The sequence below is a fragment of the Anarhichas minor genome, unplaced genomic scaffold, assembly GCF_050575085.1.
Source record: "Anarhichas minor isolate MPS153535 unplaced genomic scaffold, ASM5057508v1 ptg000025l, whole genome shotgun sequence".
Taxonomy (NCBI): domain Eukaryota; kingdom Metazoa; phylum Chordata; class Actinopteri; order Perciformes; family Anarhichadidae; genus Anarhichas; species Anarhichas minor.
In genome coordinates, this window is record NW_027466471.1 from 12,247,501 (window position 1) to 12,269,987 (window position 22,487).

General features: G+C 44.4%; 1 protein-coding gene across 2 annotated transcripts; it reads right to left on the minus strand.

Moving 5' to 3' along the window:
* Positions 1-1,894: 1,894 nt before the first annotated feature.
* On the minus strand, positions 1,895-21,446 carry epg5 (ectopic P-granules autophagy protein 5 homolog (C. elegans)). 2 transcript variants are annotated; one of them, XM_076099698.1, is made up of 46 exons: positions 21,299-21,446; positions 20,742-20,867; positions 19,761-20,390; positions 18,814-19,074; positions 18,498-18,696; positions 18,232-18,368; positions 18,017-18,124; positions 17,860-17,933; positions 17,599-17,707; positions 16,807-16,921; positions 16,574-16,724; positions 16,324-16,485; positions 16,084-16,241; positions 15,620-15,771; positions 15,210-15,350; positions 14,914-15,075; positions 14,705-14,827; positions 14,349-14,611; positions 14,119-14,259; positions 13,862-14,006; positions 13,278-13,475; positions 12,789-12,896; positions 12,586-12,708; positions 11,458-11,624; positions 11,104-11,340; positions 10,861-10,984; positions 10,573-10,717; positions 10,268-10,439; positions 9,962-10,124; positions 9,706-9,848; positions 9,459-9,615; positions 9,043-9,237; positions 8,734-8,947; positions 7,987-8,174; positions 7,647-7,854; positions 7,442-7,517; positions 6,877-6,980; positions 6,584-6,759; positions 5,862-6,086; positions 5,562-5,771; positions 4,385-4,529; positions 4,043-4,285; positions 3,527-3,740; positions 3,220-3,438; positions 2,991-3,105; positions 1,895-2,883 (listed from the first exon to the last, which is right to left on the minus strand). In XM_076099698.1, the coding sequence occupies exons 2-46, from the start codon at positions 20,793-20,795 to the stop codon at positions 2,701-2,703; spliced, it is 7,737 nt and encodes a 2,578-aa protein (XP_075955813.1). In that variant the 5' UTR covers positions 20,796-20,867; positions 21,299-21,446; the 3' UTR covers positions 1,895-2,700. The 2 variants fall into 2 exon arrangements, with proteins under 2 accessions (XP_075955813.1, XP_075955814.1); XM_076099699.1 differs by having other exon boundaries at positions 20,742-20,882; positions 21,299-21,412.
* Between the last annotated feature and the right edge of the window lie 1,041 nt (positions 21,447-22,487).

Genomic DNA, 22,487 nt, shown 5'->3' on the forward strand with positions numbered 1-22,487 from the left:
TATGTCTGCAGCCTAATTACCAATGATGACCGAGGGGAGCCGAGCCACCACGCGCCGCTCTCCTTGCTGAGAGTGCACTCAGACAGTCGATGAACAACTATTCCTGACCCGATGCAGGGTTCCCATGGTGACACAGGAATCTGCCAGACAGTGATGCGTCTGCCAGGAATACTCAGCAATGTGTCCTCTGAGCAACTGTGTATGTAGACGTGTGTGTGTGTGTGTGTTCTCCACCACCTGAGCTGAGAGACAGGAGAACAGAAGGTCCATCAGACGGCGTCAGATGAGGGGTTCACAGAATACACTGGAGGCTGTTTTGGAGTGTGAAGAGGAGGCAGCGATAAGCGCCTGTAAGCATCTCCCACCTCCTCTCTCTCCCTCTCTCAGCCTCAGAACACCCCGTCCTTTCCACCTCCTCTCTCACTTCTACCCTTCCTGTAACCATAGAGACCACCGTTGCCTGAAGAGAGGTTTTCTCCCAGACACGTTTGGTGGTGTTAAACGAGGACGGTGGATGCATGATGTGCACACAAAAGTACACCGCTCAATTTACACACCCCCTCCTGAACAATCCTCATTCAAACTGTTCTGTACCTTCGCACAGAAAGAACAGGATGTGGATGACAAGTGAATTACTAAGACACAGTACGTGCTTGTCTTAACAGGCTTAGACAAGCAGGCTTTGATTTCGGTTTGACCATCTGCAGCGTTACGCATGCAGATTGTAATGCCAGTTTTGTTGTAGAGGTTACACAATGTTTCCTGTATTGCCGTCTGGACCTTTTTTGTCTCTCTCACAGTTTCTTTACAGCTCGATTCATTATGTGTCCCTCCACGTGGCCTGTCCAGGGAGCACAGATCAGTCTTCCTGCTCTCAGAGGCTACATGTACTACAGACGGTCCCCGATCACTGAGATGAGTCGGTAAGTACCAGCTGTGAGACATTCAGGTCCCTTTATTGAACTTAGTCTTGTCTCCGTTGTGGCAGCCTAGCCCCGTAGCTCCCTCCTCCAGCAGCCCTACAGACCCATTCCTGATCACCGACTCATAAAAAAGAAATGCTTTTGACATGAACAGTCACCACATAACACAGGCAATAAGACCAGCTTCAGGCTGCAGAAGCGCAGCGTGATTATTATTGAGATGACACAGAGCAACAGAAGTGGTGAACTGACGAGGCAAATTCTAATTAGAAGACTGTTGGACGTGCAGTGCAGTCTGGAGGTCTGATATATCTGAACTGCAATCTGCCTTTGTCCTCACATGACCAACACATTTGTTTATATAAGGTGTAAGAGCCAAATATGGTGTTGGAAATATCAAGAAATGTAACTGTTATTCTCTCTGTGTAAACATTGGGAGGCGCTGTACTAATATCCTGGGCTCAGGTATGTAGGTACTAAAGTCACTGTTGTCGTCGGGTGTTTCTGGCCTCGGAAGGGTTTTGACCGCTGTGGTGGTAACAGCTTTGTCATTCTGCAAATGATGCGTTTGATTGTCGGTGGAAGCCAACAGACTTGGTTTTAGGATCCACGCAAAGCAAAATAAAAAGGACTCTCACTCTAAAAAAACTTGTCTGTGAAGGTTGTACTTAACGCAAAGCACATCAATGGTAACGTATGGTAACTTAGGCTTACAACCAGGTCACTCCTGGGAAAGGTCAGTTATATAAACTCGCTGAACATAGTGTCACACTAGCTTCAACAACATGACACTCCAGGTCTCTTAAGTAATACCAACAGCATCAGTACTTTGTATTCCAGTGCACACACTACTTTATAAGGAGGCCAAGTAGTGTGGGCCATTGTAAGTGGTGCTTAGTGGAGCTTCTAGTGCATGTGCTTATTCAGGCTGCCGTCTTTGTGTCCAACAGAAACAGATGAAACAACTGCAGTTTATGGTCAAGAAGGTTTAAGTAGCTGAGCAAATTAAAATAGCATCTCTTTGGCAGAAACAAGAAAAGCACTTTAGGCGGGACAAAAACAATACTGGCGAATGTTCTGTTACTAAACATGATTACAGGCAGTCATTGTATTCATCTGTATGTGCACAGCATCTACGATTGAGAGATTGTAGCTAGATGCTAGCAACAACAGCTGACAGCTTTTCTGGTTCATCCCTCCGCCCCATTTTAAGAAGGTACTACTGAATGTAAAGGCTTATTAGATATGTCCTTCGACTTTCTCCAAATAATCTATGGACCCTTCAACTTTTTCTGTTAGATTCCACATGCAGGTGTGAAACTCGCACCTAGAGCCCAGCATTGAATTCTGTTTCAATAAATATGTGCAACTTCCTCTCGAATCAAGAATAGAACAGAAGGGTTGAAGACCAACAGGCAAAGTTACATAAAGAGCGACAAGGCATAAACATGAGAGAAGAAAGCAAAGTGCGAGTAAAGAGTAGAAGTTAGCACAACATTTCTTATGGCTGCGACTGGTTTTATGACCCTGCATTGAAGATTACCAGTCAAAAAGTATTTTTCACAAAATGCACAGCGAGCTCTGGTGAGCAGTCCTCGCTGATGAGACACGTGGCTCTTGCTGATATAAAAGCAACAGCCATTCAATGACACTACTTGAAAACTTTGTGCTCCAGAAAGATTTTCTCTGTACAGAACAGAGTTCAACTGTCACTGTATTTGTCGCAGACAAGACAAACGTCCACTTGGATCTCCAGCAGTGCCAGGTTCAGTCGTGGTTAACGGATAATGTGTAGGTATCTGAGGTCAGGGTATAGGAGGTTGGCCAACAGGGCCAGCAGTCGCGGTCCATCTCTGAGACAGTGTCCTGGGTAGCGGATGAACTGGACGGCTTTATTCACCGATTCCTCTAACTCGGCGTACTGCTTATTGCTGGGCATGGCCTCCAACACCCCCAACATCTGCATCCACAGAAAACACGAGCAACAAAGGTTTTTCTTTTTTTTTAGGAGATGACTGCAGACAGGAATGAATGAAAAACATTGTAATTGCAGTTTTTGTTGCATACCTGCTGTGCTTTCGCAGAGAGCTGCAAGTCACTGGTGGGTTGGAGTCGAAGCTCGGTCTCTGATGGCATCTGGATCGACAGGAATGCTCCCAGACTGCGCACCACCACCCTGAACCTAGATGTGCAGTGGACATGAATTAACAGGAGGGTCATCAACAACGACAAACACATATCTTACTCTGTTTTCTCTCAGTGTTTTCATTGGCTACTAAAATGCATGCAAGCTTACCTATTAGAAACAGGAGACCTCTTCCCCAGGCCGATGGCTCCTAACAATCCAGAGTTCAGTCTTTCTTCTCCCAGCTGAAGCAGCCTGGTTTGCAACCTCAACAGACCCATGACGACTCCCGACACTTCAGTCTGTCCCGCCTGCAGCGTCAGCTGCTCCGCTGACAGACTCAGCGCTTTGTGCCACCACAGAAACAGCTTGGCTTCATCCCCTGGACCACTGGACACACAAAAGCACACATGCTGACATGCTACAAAGGACTAAAAGCCATAACAAGCAACTAAATGAAAGAGTGAGGGGGTCACACCTGGGGAACACTTGATTGGTCCATGTGTTAATTAAAGCCAGAGTCCTCCTCTCATTGGCTGCTGTGTTTTCAGAGTTGAGGCGCTGCAGGATGAAGGCATAGAGCGTCAGGAAGCTGCCCCCTGATTGGCTCTCAGAGAGGAAGTCATCCACTGTGAGCTCAGGCACCTGCAGCGAAGCCAACACAGGACCCCAACCTACAGACTCCTCCTCAGCTGAAACAAATACACAGACAGTGGAAATAAATACTAACTAACTAACTTTTTGGAACAAATTGGATAAGGAGAAGACCGACAAACAAAAACTCTAGACTTAAAGGTCTATCTTATGTAAGACAGTCTTATGTAAGAGTATGTACAGCATACTAACATGTGCATGTGCACAGGACAGAGATATCTACTTGAGGAGAATGCTTTATGACTTTTCTCTTACTGTAACAGTGAGCAGTAAACCGTACAAGCTTTCCCAAAGAAAGTAGTGTCAGATCTCAGTTAAATAAAACTGTTGCTTTGGTTACCGTGGTTGAAGTACGCTGTAATGCACGCCTCCATGATCCTCGTCATGTGCCGCACTGACGCAAGACAGCGGGAGCAAGCCGTGAGGAGAGGCAGGATAGGGAAGCCCCTCCCCTTCCTGTCCAGCCAGGTAATGACATGAGCGGCAAGCGCCTCGCCCGTTGAGACGCCGACCCCATTCAGCAAAGCCAGAGCTTCGCTGAACAGACCGCAGAACGCCATGTGCCTCTGCTCCAAACCCGTCTCTGCAGAAGGAGGAAAGGAGGAAGTGCAATCAAAGTGATGAAAGGATTCATTACTGATGGTCGATGTTGTTGAGGGGGAAGACGATGAGGACGACTCGCCTGGTGGGTTGAATGTGACGACGCTCTCCAGAAGAGACTCCAGCTGAGCCTCCAGGCTGCTGAGGCTGATGCTGCCTCCCTGCTCCAGAGTCACCAAAGACTGCACACACCAGCACACATGCGCTCCAGCCTTCAGCGTCTCCTCCTGAAGGAAAGTAACACAGATTGTAGTGTTTGTTTGGGGCAATGCTGTACAGAAATAGATGCATAACTTTCTCATTTAGAATATATTGTGCATATTCAGAGTATGTGCCCCCAAACTAAGAGCTCCTGTCCCCCAAAACAGCTTAATTATTAAGTGTACAACTCAGGTATCAAGCATTACATCACTTATTACTGTTAACATGCAGTTTATCTTATTTAAAAAAAGACATTTTGACTGATTCTTAAAGTAAAATATGTTGTAACGTTACCAACTAGTAAGTAGCATCTAGTTTCCACATCTTTTCATTCATATTTTTGCTGTAATCAGTTGTACCTACAGTATGTTTGACAGAAAGTGTATTTTTAGGGATGGAGTTGAAATACACAATGGAGTAGAGAAAATACATTGCTGGATCTGTGTACAGTAAAGCTTAGAAGTGCATTTTGCCACTTTGGAACATTATCAAGTGGTGTAGAAAATTGGCTTGTGCTGCTCTACGTCAACAGCAACTGTAAAGGACTCGAGTGAGGCATTTATGTAATTTGGCTGAGTGACATAGAGCTGACAAAGAAAACTGAATTGTTTCAGTCTAAATTTAATACGGATATTCCAAGCCTCCCACTTTAACACAGATGATGCATCTGCCTGGGGCAGAGTAGATGCAGATAAAAGAGATGCAATAATCTTTATATTTTTCAACATAAGGCCTCCTCTGTAAAATACAGCCATTCAACAGCAATCATACTCTATCTAGTATCTCCATCCACCCTATGAATGAACTTTCATGAAATCTCAGCTGTAAGATGATATATTACATGTATACGAAATCATCGGAGTATGTTTTGTCATATATTTCTGGACTTGAAACCTCGACTGGGCTGCCACCTACTACATACAGAGCTTAAATGTAGGAGATTATCCAATTTTAAAGTACTGTAGCTATGATAGCTCAATTTAGACCGTAAGAGGTTTATGATGCCGTCATAAATCTGGGATTTGACTTGTAAAACCAACAGGTTCGTATTGTCCCACCCTGTGTGGAACTTCTTGAGGGAGGGGCCGGAGCCCAGCAGCACTACGCAGAGATTTCAACAGCAGCTGAAGCGCAGAATCAGCACTGAGCAGCAAGGAGGGTGGGTAGTGGGTGCCAACATATCCCAGAATGCCCTGGTATGAGGACAGGTCCAGTTGGTGCCAGGGCAGAGAGGTGGATTGGACCAATAGACTGAGCAGAGGGGAGTCCTGGAGGTTGAGGAGGAAATAAATGAAGATTGAAGGAAGGAGGGACAAGAGGACTGACTGTGATGGGAAACCAAAATAATCTGGATTTACCTGCTGACTCAGGATTTGTTCCTCCTTTGCCAAAAAAACCAGCATGTATAGTAGATAGACTAACATGGTGTGTGACTCCTTCTGAGTACCCGTGTCCTGTAGCGTTGGATATGTTGTCAGGGTGGGAGGCGTTTGTAAGTGTTCACTTAGGACACTGACCCAGTTGACTTTACACAACACTTCTCCCAGAAAGAGGAAGCAACTCTTGGGACTTCCTCTCTCCACCTGCAGGCACAGGAAGGAGAGAAAATGATCAAAAATCCACTAGAAAACAAATCCAACTTCTTGTATCTTAACCGACTGTGCTCAGAATATGTATTACTTCTGGCTATTTATTTGAATCTGAATATCCTATATCAAGTATAAATACATGAATCTCATTGAATTTGGGTGGGATACATGTGGAAATAACATATTGGTAAATGTTACAATGGTTTCTTTTTTGGTAAGTTTTCCCATTCATGGATAAGCAATAATAAGCAGCATTTTTGTTTTAGTTACTTTATATGTTTAAAAGTGTGCAGCTTCTGAACAGCAGCCTCTAAAGATCCATGTGGGTTTTGAGAGACTGGAGCTTGTTTCCAGGAACAGAGAAGTCGAGCTAATAATAGGAGCCAAGACTGAGGTCTCAAATTAACAAGCTCCCCCGTGTCATGCATGTCTAGACCAGCGTGCAGTGTTGGGGGTCAGGGGGTTGGGAGTCGGAGAGCAGAGTGTCTCACTTTGAATAGCTGCTCCATTAGCTGAGTGTCGGGGTGCAGGTGTCTCCAGGGCAGGCTGCGGAGGTGTGTGTGGTACAGGTAGAGAAGGTACTCGGGTGTATGGTGAGAGGTGCAGCTCTCACAGTAGTGCACCATACACAGCCACAGTGCACCTCTCTGGCCGGGGAGCAGACGATCTGAAACATACACACAGACAAAGTTTTAAATAACTTCAACAGTGCAGACGAAAAAATAGAGTAGCAGCACTTAGAGACACTCACTCATGTGTGAACAAAGGACTGCTGGGTACCCACCTCTGAACTTGTGATACAGTGCGTCAGTGAGTTTAGCATACAGGCCAACCAGACATCCTGCCGCACTTGCGTCTGTCTCCAGCCAGGGGTAGCACTTGAGGTTACTGAGACAAAGAGACACCGATATTGACATCTTCTTTGTTTTTCCTTTCCCTGGAAAGCACTAAACTGCTCTCGTTCTTCTGGTTGATGCATGTAGACATGCATCAACCAGAAGAACCACAGTACAAACCTCTGGCCACATTAGAGACTTCAAGTTCTAACTAACTAAATATCTAATGTGGTCTTTTAGTTCATTTTGTGTGTAATGTCCTTCAGAGACAAAAATAAATAAATAAAAATCTCACTGTTGGTTCACTCATCATATTCATCTGCTATCCACCCACAAAAAAGGGGCAAAGATAACATGTTAAAAAAAAAAAACTTGTGGAATGTGAATATATTTGATCCGCTGTCCTCTCTGGAGTCTGTGCTCACATCTGTGCTCACATCTGCCTCACTGACAACAGTTCCCCATCATCTAAAACCAACGACTGCCCGAGAGCTGAGGGTGTGTGATGCTTACCCGCCATCATCAGTGTCCAGAGGAAAGATCCAAGGCTTGAATAACTTCACAATCTTACTGTGCAGGTCCTGCAGGGCTGTGAGAGTGCAGGATAAAAGAACACTTTCATACTGACAGGAACAACAAAGCATATTCCCAAATCAGCTGAATTATATTATTGATGAAGTATTACGGTCCTCAACATGTGCTGACAATTGGCGGTTACCTTTCATTATTTTGCCGCTGCCCACCGACTCTCTGGCACAGCCGCTGAGCTGCACGTTGATTAGACAATCAGTCAAATGGTCCCAGAAGGAAACCACCTCACTGATGTAGGGAGTCCAGGCTGAGTAGAGGCCAAAACTACGGAGGTCTGGCTTACTGAGACGACTCCGCAGGAAGTAATCACTCAGCCAAGCAACTGTCTCATCCACCTGTTCAAAACCAATCAAATCAAATCACAGCCTTGTTGGATCAATAATGTATCTTTAAGCATCATATCATTTAGTGACACAGATGGGATGACATTCTGCAACAATCTGTACAATAATACCAACATTAGTTACCTGCTGAGAGGAGAGGCTGATGGAGGTTCTGTAGGTAGAAGCTGGGGATGCGACAGCACGGCCAGAGACATCAGCGGTGTTGAGTGCTTGTTCCGTTTTGCTTTTGGTATTGCGGGATGGAGGTAAGCAGCCCAGCACTCGCAGAGTCACCTTCCAGCAATCAGGACTCAGTAGCTGGTTTGAGGAGCCTGGTCAGGTTAAGAAATGGCTTTAGTTTGTTGAAGAAGTCGCAAATCAAACATCTAAATCCAATATTCTTGAAATAAAAATACCATATAAAGATCTTAGATCTCTGATTTTGCATTTGTGGCTTCTTTGGAATCATTTTATCTCATTAGGACCTAAACTCTGTCTTGATCAAACACAAAAATGTACATACGTGTAAACCATTTTCCAACTAATATCTGATTCAGTAGCTAACTTTAGTTTTGTTAATTAATTAATTAAATATTTTATTGTTCGAAAGATGAGTAGGAGGCATTCTTTCAGAGGGATGAATGTGTTTTGATGAATCACTTGAATGAGCAACAAGAGGACTGATTGCTCCTAATTGTATTACCAGCCAGGACCGAAGAATGAAAAGCTGTATGTAGTCCAATGTGGACACACACACACACACACACACACACACACACACACACACACACACACACACACACACACACACACACACACACACACACACACACACACACACACACACACACACACACACACACACACACACACACACACACACACTCTTACTGGTCATAAGCAGACGCAAGCAGTCACTGTAGTGATCGGGGAAATGGTGGCGTAAAAGCCAGGTCCAGTGTTTGGTGAAAAGGTGAAAAGGCATGAGAAGTTCCGGCTCAGGGTCTCGGCCGCAGACGCAGAGAGCTCCGTGGACCAACTCCAGCAAACGGGTTCTCTCCGAAAACACAGGATGGGCTTCATTCAGCCACTGAGACAAATCAAACTGGACAGGGAGAGGCAGGAGTGGGTTACTCTAACTGTACTGCTTTAGGTATTTATCATATTTCTTCACTGTGTTGCATTTGTGTCTCGGCCAACCTTTGTGAGCAGCATGAAAATGACATCGGCGCTGTCAAGGTGCAACGATGTCACCACGTCTTGGTAGAGAAAGACGAGCTGATTGGGTGCTGAATTGGGAGTGAAGAAGGGGGAAATGAGTGGGCAAAGGCGCCTCTGCTCCAGGATTGTCTTCAGGACACGACCACATTCCTCTGCATTTCCCTGGATAAACACCTGGATACAGAACAAGAGCACAATGTAATTCAAACAAGCGTTATTCCTTTAAAGGAGTCTAACAAGAGAGTGAACAGCTGTGTCCTATTCAATCCCTAAAGCAGCAGTTTTTCCGAAACAAGTAGGGTTAACAATCTAACCCATAGATATTTACTCAGTGCTTGATATAAATCTTGTACTGCCATGTGTGTGTGTGTGTGTGTGTGTGTGTGTCTGCGCACCTGTCCCAGTATCTCCACACATGAGGAGAGGTACTGGCGTGTTGGGGGATGTCGCAGTGTGTCTTCACACACAAAGGAGACCAACCGGTAGAAGGCAGACACCCCAACATTGTGCACGGCTGGTGATTTCTGTGCCTTATATATATTCACCAGAGCCCTGGGCACAAAAACATGCATCAGTCAAAACGTATTGTGACATAGTTCATGTTTTTGTTTTTTAAAAGTAGCACTCTCTGTTTGTACTGACGTAATAAAGTTCTCAGTGTGGACAGCAGCCTGGGCCAGGCTTTGAGGTGGAGGAGCCATGGCGTCGGCTTGAAGCTTCTTGACGTCCCTGCGCAGTGACGTTATCTGAGTCTGCACTGCCTCCTGCCTCTGGACATGCTCACACTACGCAGTAACAAACACATTAATATATCACGGCAAACACATTATAAATATATATATATATATATATATATTATGTATAAAAATGTGGCTAGTGGCTGGTTTAGTGGTCTTACTGTGACAGTGATGTTTGCGGGTCCCTGGCACGGCTGCCCACCCTTCCCTTTACACTCCAGGGCCATGGTGACTTGCTCTGGTTGGTTCTTATACAGTAGAGGAAAGCTCTCCAGCAGCTCCTGCTCCATCGCCACCTGCTGGGCTTCACGTGCAACTGCAATCCTGACACCAAGATGAACAAGTATTTCCTAATCACTGCGTAGCCTTGTGATTTTTGTACAAACGAGTGTGTGTGCATTTCTGTGAATGCATGTGTGCCACTGATTATGAGGAAATGTTTGAATGTTTGTGTGAACTCCATGTACCTGGCCTGCTCCTGCAGGATGCTGAGGTCCTTCTGCAGCAGTTCAGCAGCAGCTTTAGAGTCCGAAAGGCAGGTGGTGGGGACTTCAACTACTGGCGCCTTCTGCTGCCGCAGCTCTGGAGCTGGACGGGGGACTGGATGCTTCTCCAGGTTGGATAGGATACGATCCCTTGCTGCACACAGAGAGACACAAAAGCACAGTATTGAAACTAGTAACTACTAAAAATAGTTTTAAATGGTTCACTTTTCCATTTACCACTGCATGTCTGCAGAAGTTAACCATTTTGTAATCTTTTGGATCAGTACCATTGTTGAGAGTGGTGTAGTCCGTGAAGCCAGGGTTTTGAACTTGCAAGAAGATTGGCTCACTCTGCACCTTTTCCCACAGAGACAGAACCTCTCTCTCGTCATACTGCAGACGCTCCTGGTCGACATACTCCAGCCACAGTTCCTACAGCGAAACATGACGACACAAATTCAAATGCAGGATCTACATGATGTACCACTCCACAACGAGATTTGACGAGCCTGTTACAGTTACTGTACCGCATGTTTTTCATTCATAAATGTAAACACACATAAAGATAAACCCACCTGCTGTCGCTGCATGACCTGTGCCAGTCGGTGTGGTTCATACTCGGGAGGAAGAGAAGGAAGGTATACTTCCTGCTTCTGCAGAGTCTCATCATCCAACCAGACAGCAAATACACCAAACAACCTGTATGCAACCAAAGAGCGGAGATCTGAGAGCTTGTTACCACACTAATGGCTGCTACTACCTGCCAAACAGCAAGGAGGAATGTATTTGAGTGCACACATAAAGCATCAGTGACCTACCTGACCAGCTCTGTGTGTAGCTGAGGAGAGGTGAGGTAAGGGGGGCGGGGATTTTCAGGGCTTTCGTCGCCCTGGCTGTCTGATGAAGGGGTGTGTGGTGGGGGCACCCTGAGGGCCTGGCTGGCAGCATGGTGGAAGTCAGACACCTCCTGTATTCTCTGTCTCAGGTTACTGAGTAAAGCAGCCTGAGAAGAGGCCTGGAAAAACCTTCTGCCGATACATCCACCTGCAACCAGCCTGGTGGACGACACAACGAGAGACACGGAGCCTTCACATGGATTCTGCTTTATTCCTGGTTTGTCTGGCTAGGGATAGTACTGTGTGTGTGTGTGTGTGTGTGTGTATGCATCGTACCCATACTCAGGTCCTGGTTGTCTGAAGTAGAGCCGTAGGAACTTCTGCCAGACCAGGGGAAGGAGGGGGTGGTCAGGAGGCGTGGCTAAGGCCTGACACGCCCAGCGGTACACCTGCAGTCGCTGCAGAGACGGTGCTACCGGCAACTTGAGCCTCTGCTGGGCCTTCTGGCTCAGACACAGACACACTGTTAACACCATCTACATACAGCAGTACATTAACCAGCAGTAGACCATCCAACACTAATCCTAAAGTCTTAATATAGTTTATAATAGGCTATGCAGATTTGTTCTCGTCTGTTCTTACATAACCCATTTTGTACAACGTATGACACTCCGGTGAAAGCTGGTGTGACCGGCCATTTTGACATGTCATTGCAGGGTAAACACTTTAATTATGTCCCTGCTCTATTCAGGCCCTGGTATTGTGCTGGTTGGCTCACTGAAATGGTTGTGACATAATAAATATAACAAGACCATAACTACTTTTATTGCAATGTCATGTCATAAAGGCTACTGTGAAAAGGGTTCATATGTTCAAGTTTTTCAATCTTATGAGATTCAAGTTGCAGCTTTCTGAACCATTTGAAGACTTTTATTTTTAGAGAAAAGCCTGAAAATGTGCAAGTCCTGAGTGTGTGTCTCTGAGTGTCAAACTTCACTAATTAGCTCATTTCAATCAGCTGAGTCAGTCTAGCAGCAATCAAAGGTTGCCATGGTGATGTTAACTGCTCAGTGACTCCTCGTCAGCCCTGCTTCTGGGTCAAAAAACGCAACTCCTCCTCGCTTACATGTTATTAAGAGTTAGAGTTGGGACGCTCTGATGAACAAATACACGGTGTGAAATTTGTGTGTGTGTGTAGTGTCAAGAATGTATACAGAAGAAAAAGAAGTTTAAGAATAAAGATTTGGATCACACCAGATCACAACAGGCCCTTTTCAGAGCAGAACATTTTGACAAGTCATTGCCGTGTAAACACAGATGTAATTAAAAACATTAATTATGCTCCCATTCTATCCAGTGAGCCAACGTGCACAACACCAGCATAATTAACGTTTTCTCGTGTTGTGAAACCTTTTTCTAAACGCTACATTTATTTTCAATATTTCCAACTTTGTGTCTGTATACCTTTAAGGCTTGTTCTGGGGGAATGTTGGGCTCTGACAAGAGCTCTTGTTCAACACAGCGTCTCAGCTGAGAATCCTCCTCAAACACGCCCTCCATGTTCAGCACCAGCCAGGCGAACCACACCTACAAACGCACATACGACACCTTTACCAACAAGATCAGGAGCACTCGCACGCATCGTTGGTGCTGTGGAGACACCTTACCTCCGCACTCAGGGATTGGCCCTCTACGAATGAAGGCGTGGTATTTCCAGCGATCCAGCTAACCAGAGAGGAGAGCAAACCTCGATCTCCATGGTAACCCAAGGCATTCTGCATGACGTATGAAAATGTTTAAATTTGCAGCTATTGTTGGTGACACTGTGCTTATTCAGTGGTCCTAGCTCACTGCGGATGGAAACATTTTAAAAGGTGATTCATTGTTAGTATATAATCACTAATGATCAGTTTATCACAGTGTGAAGAACACTAAACACTAAACTTTACAGCTTAATGGGTTTAAGGTGCTTGTTCAGCATCCCTCACCACCAAGCTCCTGCTCCTACTGTAATGTGCAGCCCATTAATGTTAATGTAATGTTTATCTTTACAATGTAACTGAAGGCAGTTTGCAGTGCTAAATTCAGCATCTGCACCTGTGAGACCTAAAGAGTCTATAAATAATACAAACATGTACCATGACTGAGTTAAATACCTTGTGCTGTTGGTACAGAAGTTTCTGCACACATTCCTCCTGATTGCGTTTGAAAGCTGCACAGCAGATCTGATCCATGAGGAACAGGACTGTTTTGTCCCGGTACCACAAGTTCTGCTGAGTCAAAATCCCCACCCAAAACTCCAGCACCGCCACAGCACCGACACGACCGGGCCGTGAGCTCTCCACCACGTGGCTCTGGAAGACACAACACACATATTTGTACATGTACTCTAAAAAACAAAACAACTTAATCTCATTTCGCAAGATGGTTTTGCTTAAAAATTTAAGCCAGAATTGTTTTTTTTTCTTGAGTATATGTTGAGAGATTAAAACCTATATCATGCGGTTTATCTTGTGCACATGTTCTCAACATTGTTCTGGATAAAATGTCAATGCTTTTCCTTTTGAAGACTGGCTTATGATATTAATGACACCTACTTACAAAAACAATGTAAAGACTTTGCTGTCTGTTTCTTAACCTGCTATTTTTTATGGTAATATTCCACCTTTTTTCAAACTATTACAAAAATCCTGAATTTTAACAATTTTCTGTGATGACATAAAAGCTCGTTGTGACGGACCTGAATGACGCTGTTCAGATGTCGGACAACGTCTCCATAGGTGGTTCCTGTGAGCAGCGGTGCGACCCGGTGAGTGACCTGCTGCGTCACACCTTGAGGACACACGCTGTCGTACTGCAAGAACAACTGGATACAACTTACAAACCTGCAATAAACAGAGGGACGACAGTAGAGGTGAGGATCATTTAAGTAGTGGCAATGAGGTGGCTGCTACAATAACTATGTGTTATGGGCTGTGTGTGAAGTGTCTTTCTTACTGAGCGTTGTTGAGCAGGTAGAAGCTGAGAGGGTAGGTTGGGGGGAGGATGTTGTCCAGAAGATGCACAGCAGCTGTCAGGTGGCGAGATTGTATCAGACTCTTCAACAACCCGACTCCATCAGTGCAAAAGTGCTCAAGACTAGAAAAAAACACAGGAGATGAACTCAATTCAAACTACAATGTAGAAATACTAGACAAGTACGAGGCAGCGTGCGAGTGAGTACAAACCTATGGCCCACTGTCGTCATGGCCATGGACAGGTAGCATCCAATAGGGATGCCTGCTTTCACAGCCCTGATAACAGAGTGCATGCTGGGAGAGTGTGTGAGCTCTGGAGGAGGGTTGGACACCAAAGCGGGGACCGACCAGGCTCCTTTAGGGTTCTGGGCGTTGGCATGGAGCTTCAGCCTCAGCAACAGTTGCCAAGCCCATTGACTAAAGGACGCTTCAGGAGACAAGCCCAGACGAAGGACACTGGCAAGGTAAGACACCTGAAGGGAGAAGGTAAGAGAGAGGGAGAGAAAGATGGAACAACAAGCCACGGTGGTTCACACTAAACATCTGTGAGCAGAGAGGTTCGTCACCTGTTTGATTCCCTCTGATATGAGGCCACTGTACGGTTTGTCGGTGAGGTACTTTTGATAGGCTTCAGCAACCAGCAGAGCCACGTCACTGTGGAGGGATGACGACAAGGCCAAGGAGCCATCCTGCAAGAGGAAACCGGTTTACCTACAAACCTCTAAACCGCACTGATGGTATCTGGACACATACTTCTGAATGAATCAGTGACTACCTGTGTGTAACCCCAGTTAAGACCCTCCAGTATGACGCAAGCCAGCCGGTTCTCCACAGCAGACAGAGGATGTTGGAGCAGCCAGGCTCCGATCACACAGATTTCCTCTGGCTGTGGGCGCCACAGACTCAAAGGCAGCTCTTTGCACAAGTACAGAGCCACCTAACACACACATTAACACACATGTTCACACAACACAGACAAGACAAAGTCAGAGCTGAATGACAAATAAGATATTTCCCTCTCAACGTAGACACCCGCATGCTGTTAAGACTTTATTGAATAGCAATACCAACCATTCCCACAGCTTGTATGGTCTCTCTCAGTCTCTCCAGGAGCACAGAGATGACGTAGGGATGGGCTGTTGCAATGGCAGCCAGCAGCTCTCTCCCCACCTTAGAGTAAGTTTCTCTGGTCGTCACACTCACATAAGACACCTGCAGCACGGATATGAAGAGATGTAAACGAACGAGGTACTGTTTGTTTTCTAACCAAGGGACCAGGGTGATGAATCTTTTAAAAATGTAAAACTATGTTTTCTCTTTGCTTCTCTCCTATTTTCACATTGGTTACCTTTGGTCATATATATGAAAAACACAGTATATATAGTATCCGAGTAATTCAGTAGTTTTGTTTGACGTCTAAATTACTCCACATCTTTACTTTATACATCCCTCTTCTAGTGTTTTCCCTCCGCAACTCATACCTGGTACATGAGCAGAGTTATGGTTGTGATGAATGCGGGGTCAGAGTTTTGAGTCGGTGTGGCCATGTGTGCTAGTGCGGTGAGGAGGGAGATGCCATCAGAGCTGTTCACTGCACAAAGCCAGTGCTCAAACCTCTCCTGGTGCTCTGGGTCTGTAACAGACGCAATACAATGAAATATGACGGTGGCAAATGTCAACGTCAGACTGAGAAGAACAACGCTTTTTAGCCTGGTTTTAAAAATCTTAACGCAATAAATCTGCCAAATGTCTTGGAAATTGAGTTTAAGTCGTTTGAGAAAAGTTTTTTAAAACTTCCTTCAAAATTGTGCAATACATTCAGTGTTGTCAATATGACGATGACACCATGGGGCCACATAGAATCGTCACTAGAATGCCCATGCCAGTGTTTTCTTTAGGATTAGAAAGGTAATATTTCGTGCAGGTTAGAAGCATATACTGGTACCTCTAAGAGCCTGAATGCAGGAGCGCGTGTCGGTAGCAGTGCCGAGTGTTTCCGGTCCTGCTGTCTCTGCACACTGCATAACATGAAGGACCGTCCACAGCATAGAGCTGGACAGAGTCCCATATGGCATCTCTGACATAAACAACCAAATTCCCAACCTGGAAGAGACGACCACAGAAGATAAATGTAAACTCATAATGTAAACTCATTAAATAGTTCAAATGGAAACTTGAGGCTCACCGTTTGTTTCTGAGTACATGTAACACAGCTCTGAGGAAGAGATTGTCATATTCCAGCTGCAGTGTGTCCAAAGAAAAAGAGTGTGCATGAGAGCTGGATCCACCAGCACCAGCTACACTCACATACTGGGCCCAGTGATCACTGACATAACACACTGTCATTCTGAGGAAGAAGAGAGGAGACAGCAGTATGATTATTTAATGTTACGTGCTGTACGTATACTTTGACTGTATATTACTGGTGCACTGACCGTATGATGTGTCCTATTCGTTTAACTAGCTGTCTGTATCGTGCTCTGTTGTAGGTTTGAAGACCAAGAGCCAGAATTTCAATGAGTGAGGAGGCAAAAGCAAAAACACGCATCATCTTCTGACTGGAACAGGCCTGGGGTTGATACACACCTGGAAGGAAAGCGGTGTGTTAATTAATTCAGTGAGTGATACAAACCAACAGACGGACAGACAGAGAGACAGACTCTCTCACCCTGCTTGCTCATCCCCAGCATGTGTGAATAGAGCTGCTGGAATGGAAACTGGGTCAGCAGAGAGATCAGATCCTCCTCACAGAGCAACAACCAGCTGCTGTCTGGGTCCTCATCCTAAACACAGAGGAGGGAAGCGCAGTTAGAGGCTAAATGAACACATACTGCACCATACACCTGTTTAACCTGCTAAAACAGTTTGAAGGCAGGATGCAAAGTGGAGGCTGTTTTTTTATATATAATGTTAATAACAAGCCATTTCATTAAAAAAGAAAACAATGTGAAAGAGTAAAAAGTATTACATAATAAGTGAATTACAGTATCTTGAAATGTTACTGTTTTGCTAAATAATGTGTCTCGAAAGTTCCCAAAACAAAGTGGTTTCTAAGCAACACATTTGTACTGGCAGCAGACTGATATTTAAAAGTCAAAGGTGTTCATTTGGCGCCTATTTCGCAACAGCTTTGAGTATGACTCAGCACATGAGAACAAAGACCAGAACATTCTGATTTATACATTCTTATCACATTTTCTTTAGAGACATGTAGACTGGCTACTTTTTAACATATCTGCATCACAATCAGTGAAGGAAAACAAAACAGAAAAATAAAACCAACTTTATTATAGATCAAGTTTCTTTTACTTTCTGTTGATTAACAGATTTGTCCTATCCCATTATACCCACAACTGAAATCATCCAGCACATGAACTTTTTTTTAGATAATTCTTTGTTTTCAGAAAGAGTTTTGTTTGTTTACTCAAAATGCATTCAGCCATGGCCGGTTTAAACATACCTCCTCTCCCGCTTCATCAACTAGTGTCCAGTTCCCAGACTCCGGTCCAGAAGCTGCGGAGCTCTGGCTCTCACATGGCTTCAGATGTCCCAGAAACTCTGCACGGTGTCTGAGTCAAAACACAGAAGCCACTGGTTAAATATGTCAGGTTGTTAGACCCTGACAGGATGACCCGGACACTCACGGAAAACCAAAGACTTAAAGCCGGAGTGTAGAATTCACAGTCAGTGATCAGTAGCTAACAGGATCGCTGATATTTACCTTGCAGGCGACATTAGGACGGCCAGAGCTTGCATAAAGTGCAGCACTCCACAAGTGTTCCCCCAAACTTGGATCTGAGGCAGAAATTGGCAAAACAACTCCAGTCACTATGTACAACCATTAGCCATGACAACACTAAATGACGTCTCTGACTTACCTGAAGGAAGGGTGCAGCCCACTTTCCGACCCCGGCAGGACAGCATAGAAGATGACACAGCAGGTACAGGTGCTCTCCTGAGCCTCCAACAGGCAGCAGGACTACCACCTGGAGAATTGACCAGAACCATGTAAGTAAACACAACAACACAGCACCTCGACTGAGTAAGAAAAGTGGTACAGTGTTTGTGTGTGTGTGTGTGTGTGTGTGTGTACCAATCTCTCCAGCCAGAGATGGATGTCTGTCTGGAACTGTGTGTCATCCAGGACTCTACGAGTGAAGCTAAACAGGACACTGATGGCCTCTTTCAAGGGTTGGAGAGAACAAGGCTGTGTTTGGCTGCCAGAACAATCTGAAAACAAAAATACACACAAAGCTGATGTAAGGTATGTACTTAACAGTAGCATTATGCATGAGAGGCGTGTTTGTAACAGGCCTGTTACGGCCACTCCAGGGCATGTAGAATTTATACGTTTCTCACCTTTCTGTAGACGATACAAGTATGATTCCACCTGGAGGCGTGACAGCAGAGCAGTGTACGCATGCAGCGCCACCTTCTGATGGAGCAGTTCACTGCGAGCTTCAAACAGTCTCCTGAGCTCAGCCAGCGCACTCTGGCTGAACTCCGCCTGCTGGAAGCGGTGGTACCCACACACCTTAGACTGATCTGCACACACACCCTGCAGGGAAGGGATTACATTGACAGTGTCATGACAGCAGAAGGCTATTAGTTAATAGTTTTATTATATTTCTGCTTTTTGTTTTAACCTTTTAACTACTAGCCCTATTTTTAGCACCTGAAGAGTAAGCTGTTCATCTTTGAAGCTCCAGAGACGATTCTGCGTGCTCTTGCAGTCAGAGGACTGTGTATGTAGCAGCGTGTGAGATTGGGTCAGCTGTCTACGGCAGCGCCAGTAATTCTGCAGAAGTTCGGTCAGTTCGTGTTTCTCCTGCCGGGCTAGAGCACAGAACTCGGCTGCACACACTTCGACACCCTCTAACAAAGCTTGCAAACCTCCACCGGGCTCCCAAACACTCAGCTGCTCCAGCGAGAACGGCTGCAGAAGAAAATCATGAAGTGATCTCACATGTTAATGCATCTCAGTCACATAACAACTATGTTATTATCTAGGTCTGGGCAAAATTGACCAAATCAAATATCTAATATTGTATTGTTTATACACTAATATAATGTTGGGGGATGAGAAACTTTTTTAGATCCATGACAACACAGGTAAAGGCAGTTATTGCTCACTCAGCTAGAACTGTCTATATGTAGAACAACAATAAGCTACAGTCACTTTAAAAGCAGAAAACATAAATTAAACTTAAATTACAATAACCATTAAACAGTTAGCTATTATCATGTTGATATTTATTGTGTGAAACTTCAGTTGAATGTACTGACAGATTGAAAAGTTTGCTGAAATGGTGAATCAATGTGCAATTGCATGAGAAAATGAACTTATTTTATCACAAGTCAGCTTGTGAATATTATTTTGCCAACAGCAAATACATTATCAATCTTTTAGAAACACTGAGTCAAGTTATAATGTACTACCTTTTAGATGTTGCCGTATTGTTTCAGGGGAAAGACACTGACAATCTTTAAATACTGAGATGTTCGACAACAACTAAAATGTATGTATGATTCACAATATATTCAAACCTATTCATTCTTTTGAAAACCCCATGGCTGTACTCATAATCTAATTTAATGTTACCTCTTGGTCTATGAGATTACCTGCATTTCTGGAGCTGTCTTGGGTAACTCTGGGTAGAGTTTGCTTCTAGAAAGTTCTGCTACAAACTCCACAGGCTGGAAACTTGGGGGGGAAGATTCCTGCTCAGGAAGTGCCAACACTGCAGGTCCCTTTTCCCTATTTTTCACAGCTTCCTCGCAGAGCTGCATCACGGAGCCCTCCTCCAGTGTTGGGAGAGAGGGGTACAGTGCAGGGGCACTCGGGACATTTTGGATCTGAAACTGAGTTAAAACACACGGCTGATTCCACGACTGTTTATCTTTTTCCAACTCTGTGGTCTGTGCTGCAACTTTAAGCTCAGCCCCATGAGCTGCCACTTCACCGTCCTCCTCTTCTTCGTCTTTTGATTCTGTCAGATGCACTGTATCCTGTGACGTCTGAGGTGACTGTAAAGTCTCAGTTAACACTGACGTGGACAAAGTATGTGAGGTCTGCTGCGTCTCAGAGGGAAGATCTGATGGCTGTGTTGTGGTCTCAGGGGGCTGCTCCTCCACTGGCTCCTGATATGGCAGACTGAGGGGGATGTCGGTGAAGGCCTCATCACAGACAGCTGAGGGAGCTGTGGCTCTTTTGTCTTCTTCTGCCTGCTTCTGCTTCTGCTTCCTGACCAGCTGAAAACATAAAACAACAATCAGAGAAAACAACATAACAAGATGTGACAAAGTGTATGTGACTAAAGAGCAAACACTGTGATGAATGATTATATATGTTTGGATGTTGGGCCTTTATGTTTGGTTTCCATGTTATGCAGCTTTTTAAATTCCATCCTAATTTCTAAAAGACACAAGTATGTTGGATTGGACACTCTAAATAGTCCATAGTTGTGAAAAAGGAGTGCTCTTGTTGTCTTGTGATGGACTGGAGAGACACCTCCTGCCTCAAGTGCAATACTTGTTGAAATAGTCTTTCCACCTGTGTGACCTCAAAAGAAGAGAATATAGATAAAGGACTTGTTTAATCACCTGAGATTTTCCGCTGGTCCTTGCCTTGGTCTTCTTTGGTCTTGCAGCCTCCATCTTTAATGTCTGCTCACATCAGCTTTCCCCACTGCTCAGATCCCCTTGACATACAGCCGACTTCGATGTATCCTGATCGAAACAATGCTGATGAACTGACATCAAACAGTCCTCATATGTAAACTAGATCCACACAAACAGCAACCATTAGCTGGATTAGCTAGCGAGGTCTATCTTGTGATAAGCAGCTAGTGGCTGGCTGTGTTGCCAAGATAAACACTTGTCATGGGTTGTAAACAAAGCGCTGCATGGAGAAAATTCGCTCTCGGAGTATAGCAAGGCAACAGCTAGCATGTATTTTAGCGTAGACATAACATCTCGGGAACACGTGTTTGTAAAGAAACCAGTCCCTGCTGATTAAAGTCGACTTCGCTAACGTAAACAACTGAAGACGATGTGCCAAGGCTAAACTAAGCTAACGCGTAGCTTTCAGCTCGTTACGCTGTCTTTCTCCTAAGTAGTTTATTTACCAACGGCTCTAAGTTTTCCGTATTGTTACTCACATCATCAAAATAAGATGTTAACACCTCGTATCGCGTGACATGCGGAGGTAGCCCCGTCTGCTGGTCAGCTGTCATTTGTTGTGTTTGTTGTTCCAAGAACTCCGCAATCGCAGTCACGTGACTACTCCACCTCTCTACGGAAAGTCAGAGAGCCCAAACTGTATATTACGTACCTCAGTCTACGGCACCTACCGTACACCGTAAACACAACCAAACACCACACTGGCTTTCTGAAAGGTAACATATGTTACAGATGAATGTCACTCTTTAGTACCGAATGTACTACGTTTTATTAATATCAAGATATCTTTTCCAAGAGAAAATATCAAATCAAGACACACAAATAAACAGGCCTCCTCAGTGCAGAGTTGGTGTGATGATGTCATCTGGTGTCATGATTGTTTACTCTGAAGAAAAATAACCAACAATTTCAAAAGGTATCTAACTACTTTGCAAATAATAATTTCTCAACCATGTAGTCTGTAATAGATTACACTTTAAAAAGCACCTGACCATTTCCAGCAGTGTTCATATGAATGCACAGACAGGTCATGAGTCACAGAAAAAAACATTTATTTACAATTGAATACTACAATGATAAAAAAAAAAATCCCTTTAAATGTCTTTCCCTCTCACCGCTCAACCAAACCAAATTTTATCATAAGGAACATAGTAAGTGTTCTTATAATTACAGCTGCAGTTGACGTGACCAGCCATCCAAATCTCTTTGATACAAACCAGATTGTATTTCCAATCCAGCTGCTCTTTGACATCATCAAATAAATGTGTGTCGGAATTATAACAAACTGTCTGATTCATAGCATCCAGCCAACACGTCATCCAGCATGTCACACAGTCAGTCAGTATCCTGAATTGCCTTGGCAAGTAATTTCCATTTAGGATATTGACACGCCAGATGACATGCTAGACAGAGCAGGAGAAAGGAAGAGTGAGGCAGTGAGAAGTATTAAATTGCTGGTAGATGAAGTAGTTCATAGGCTAAATATATAGTTTAAAAATCCTGCATTTTAAGATACTGTGTATCGTAATATACTCTCAAAATACAACATCATTGAACATACATAAAAGCTGTTAAGTAGAGCGCTCTTTGTACAAAAATTGCTACAGTTAATTTCCTGCCACTGAATTGAAGTCATTTGTGTGCTGTATTTCTAAGGGTTAAAGTTGA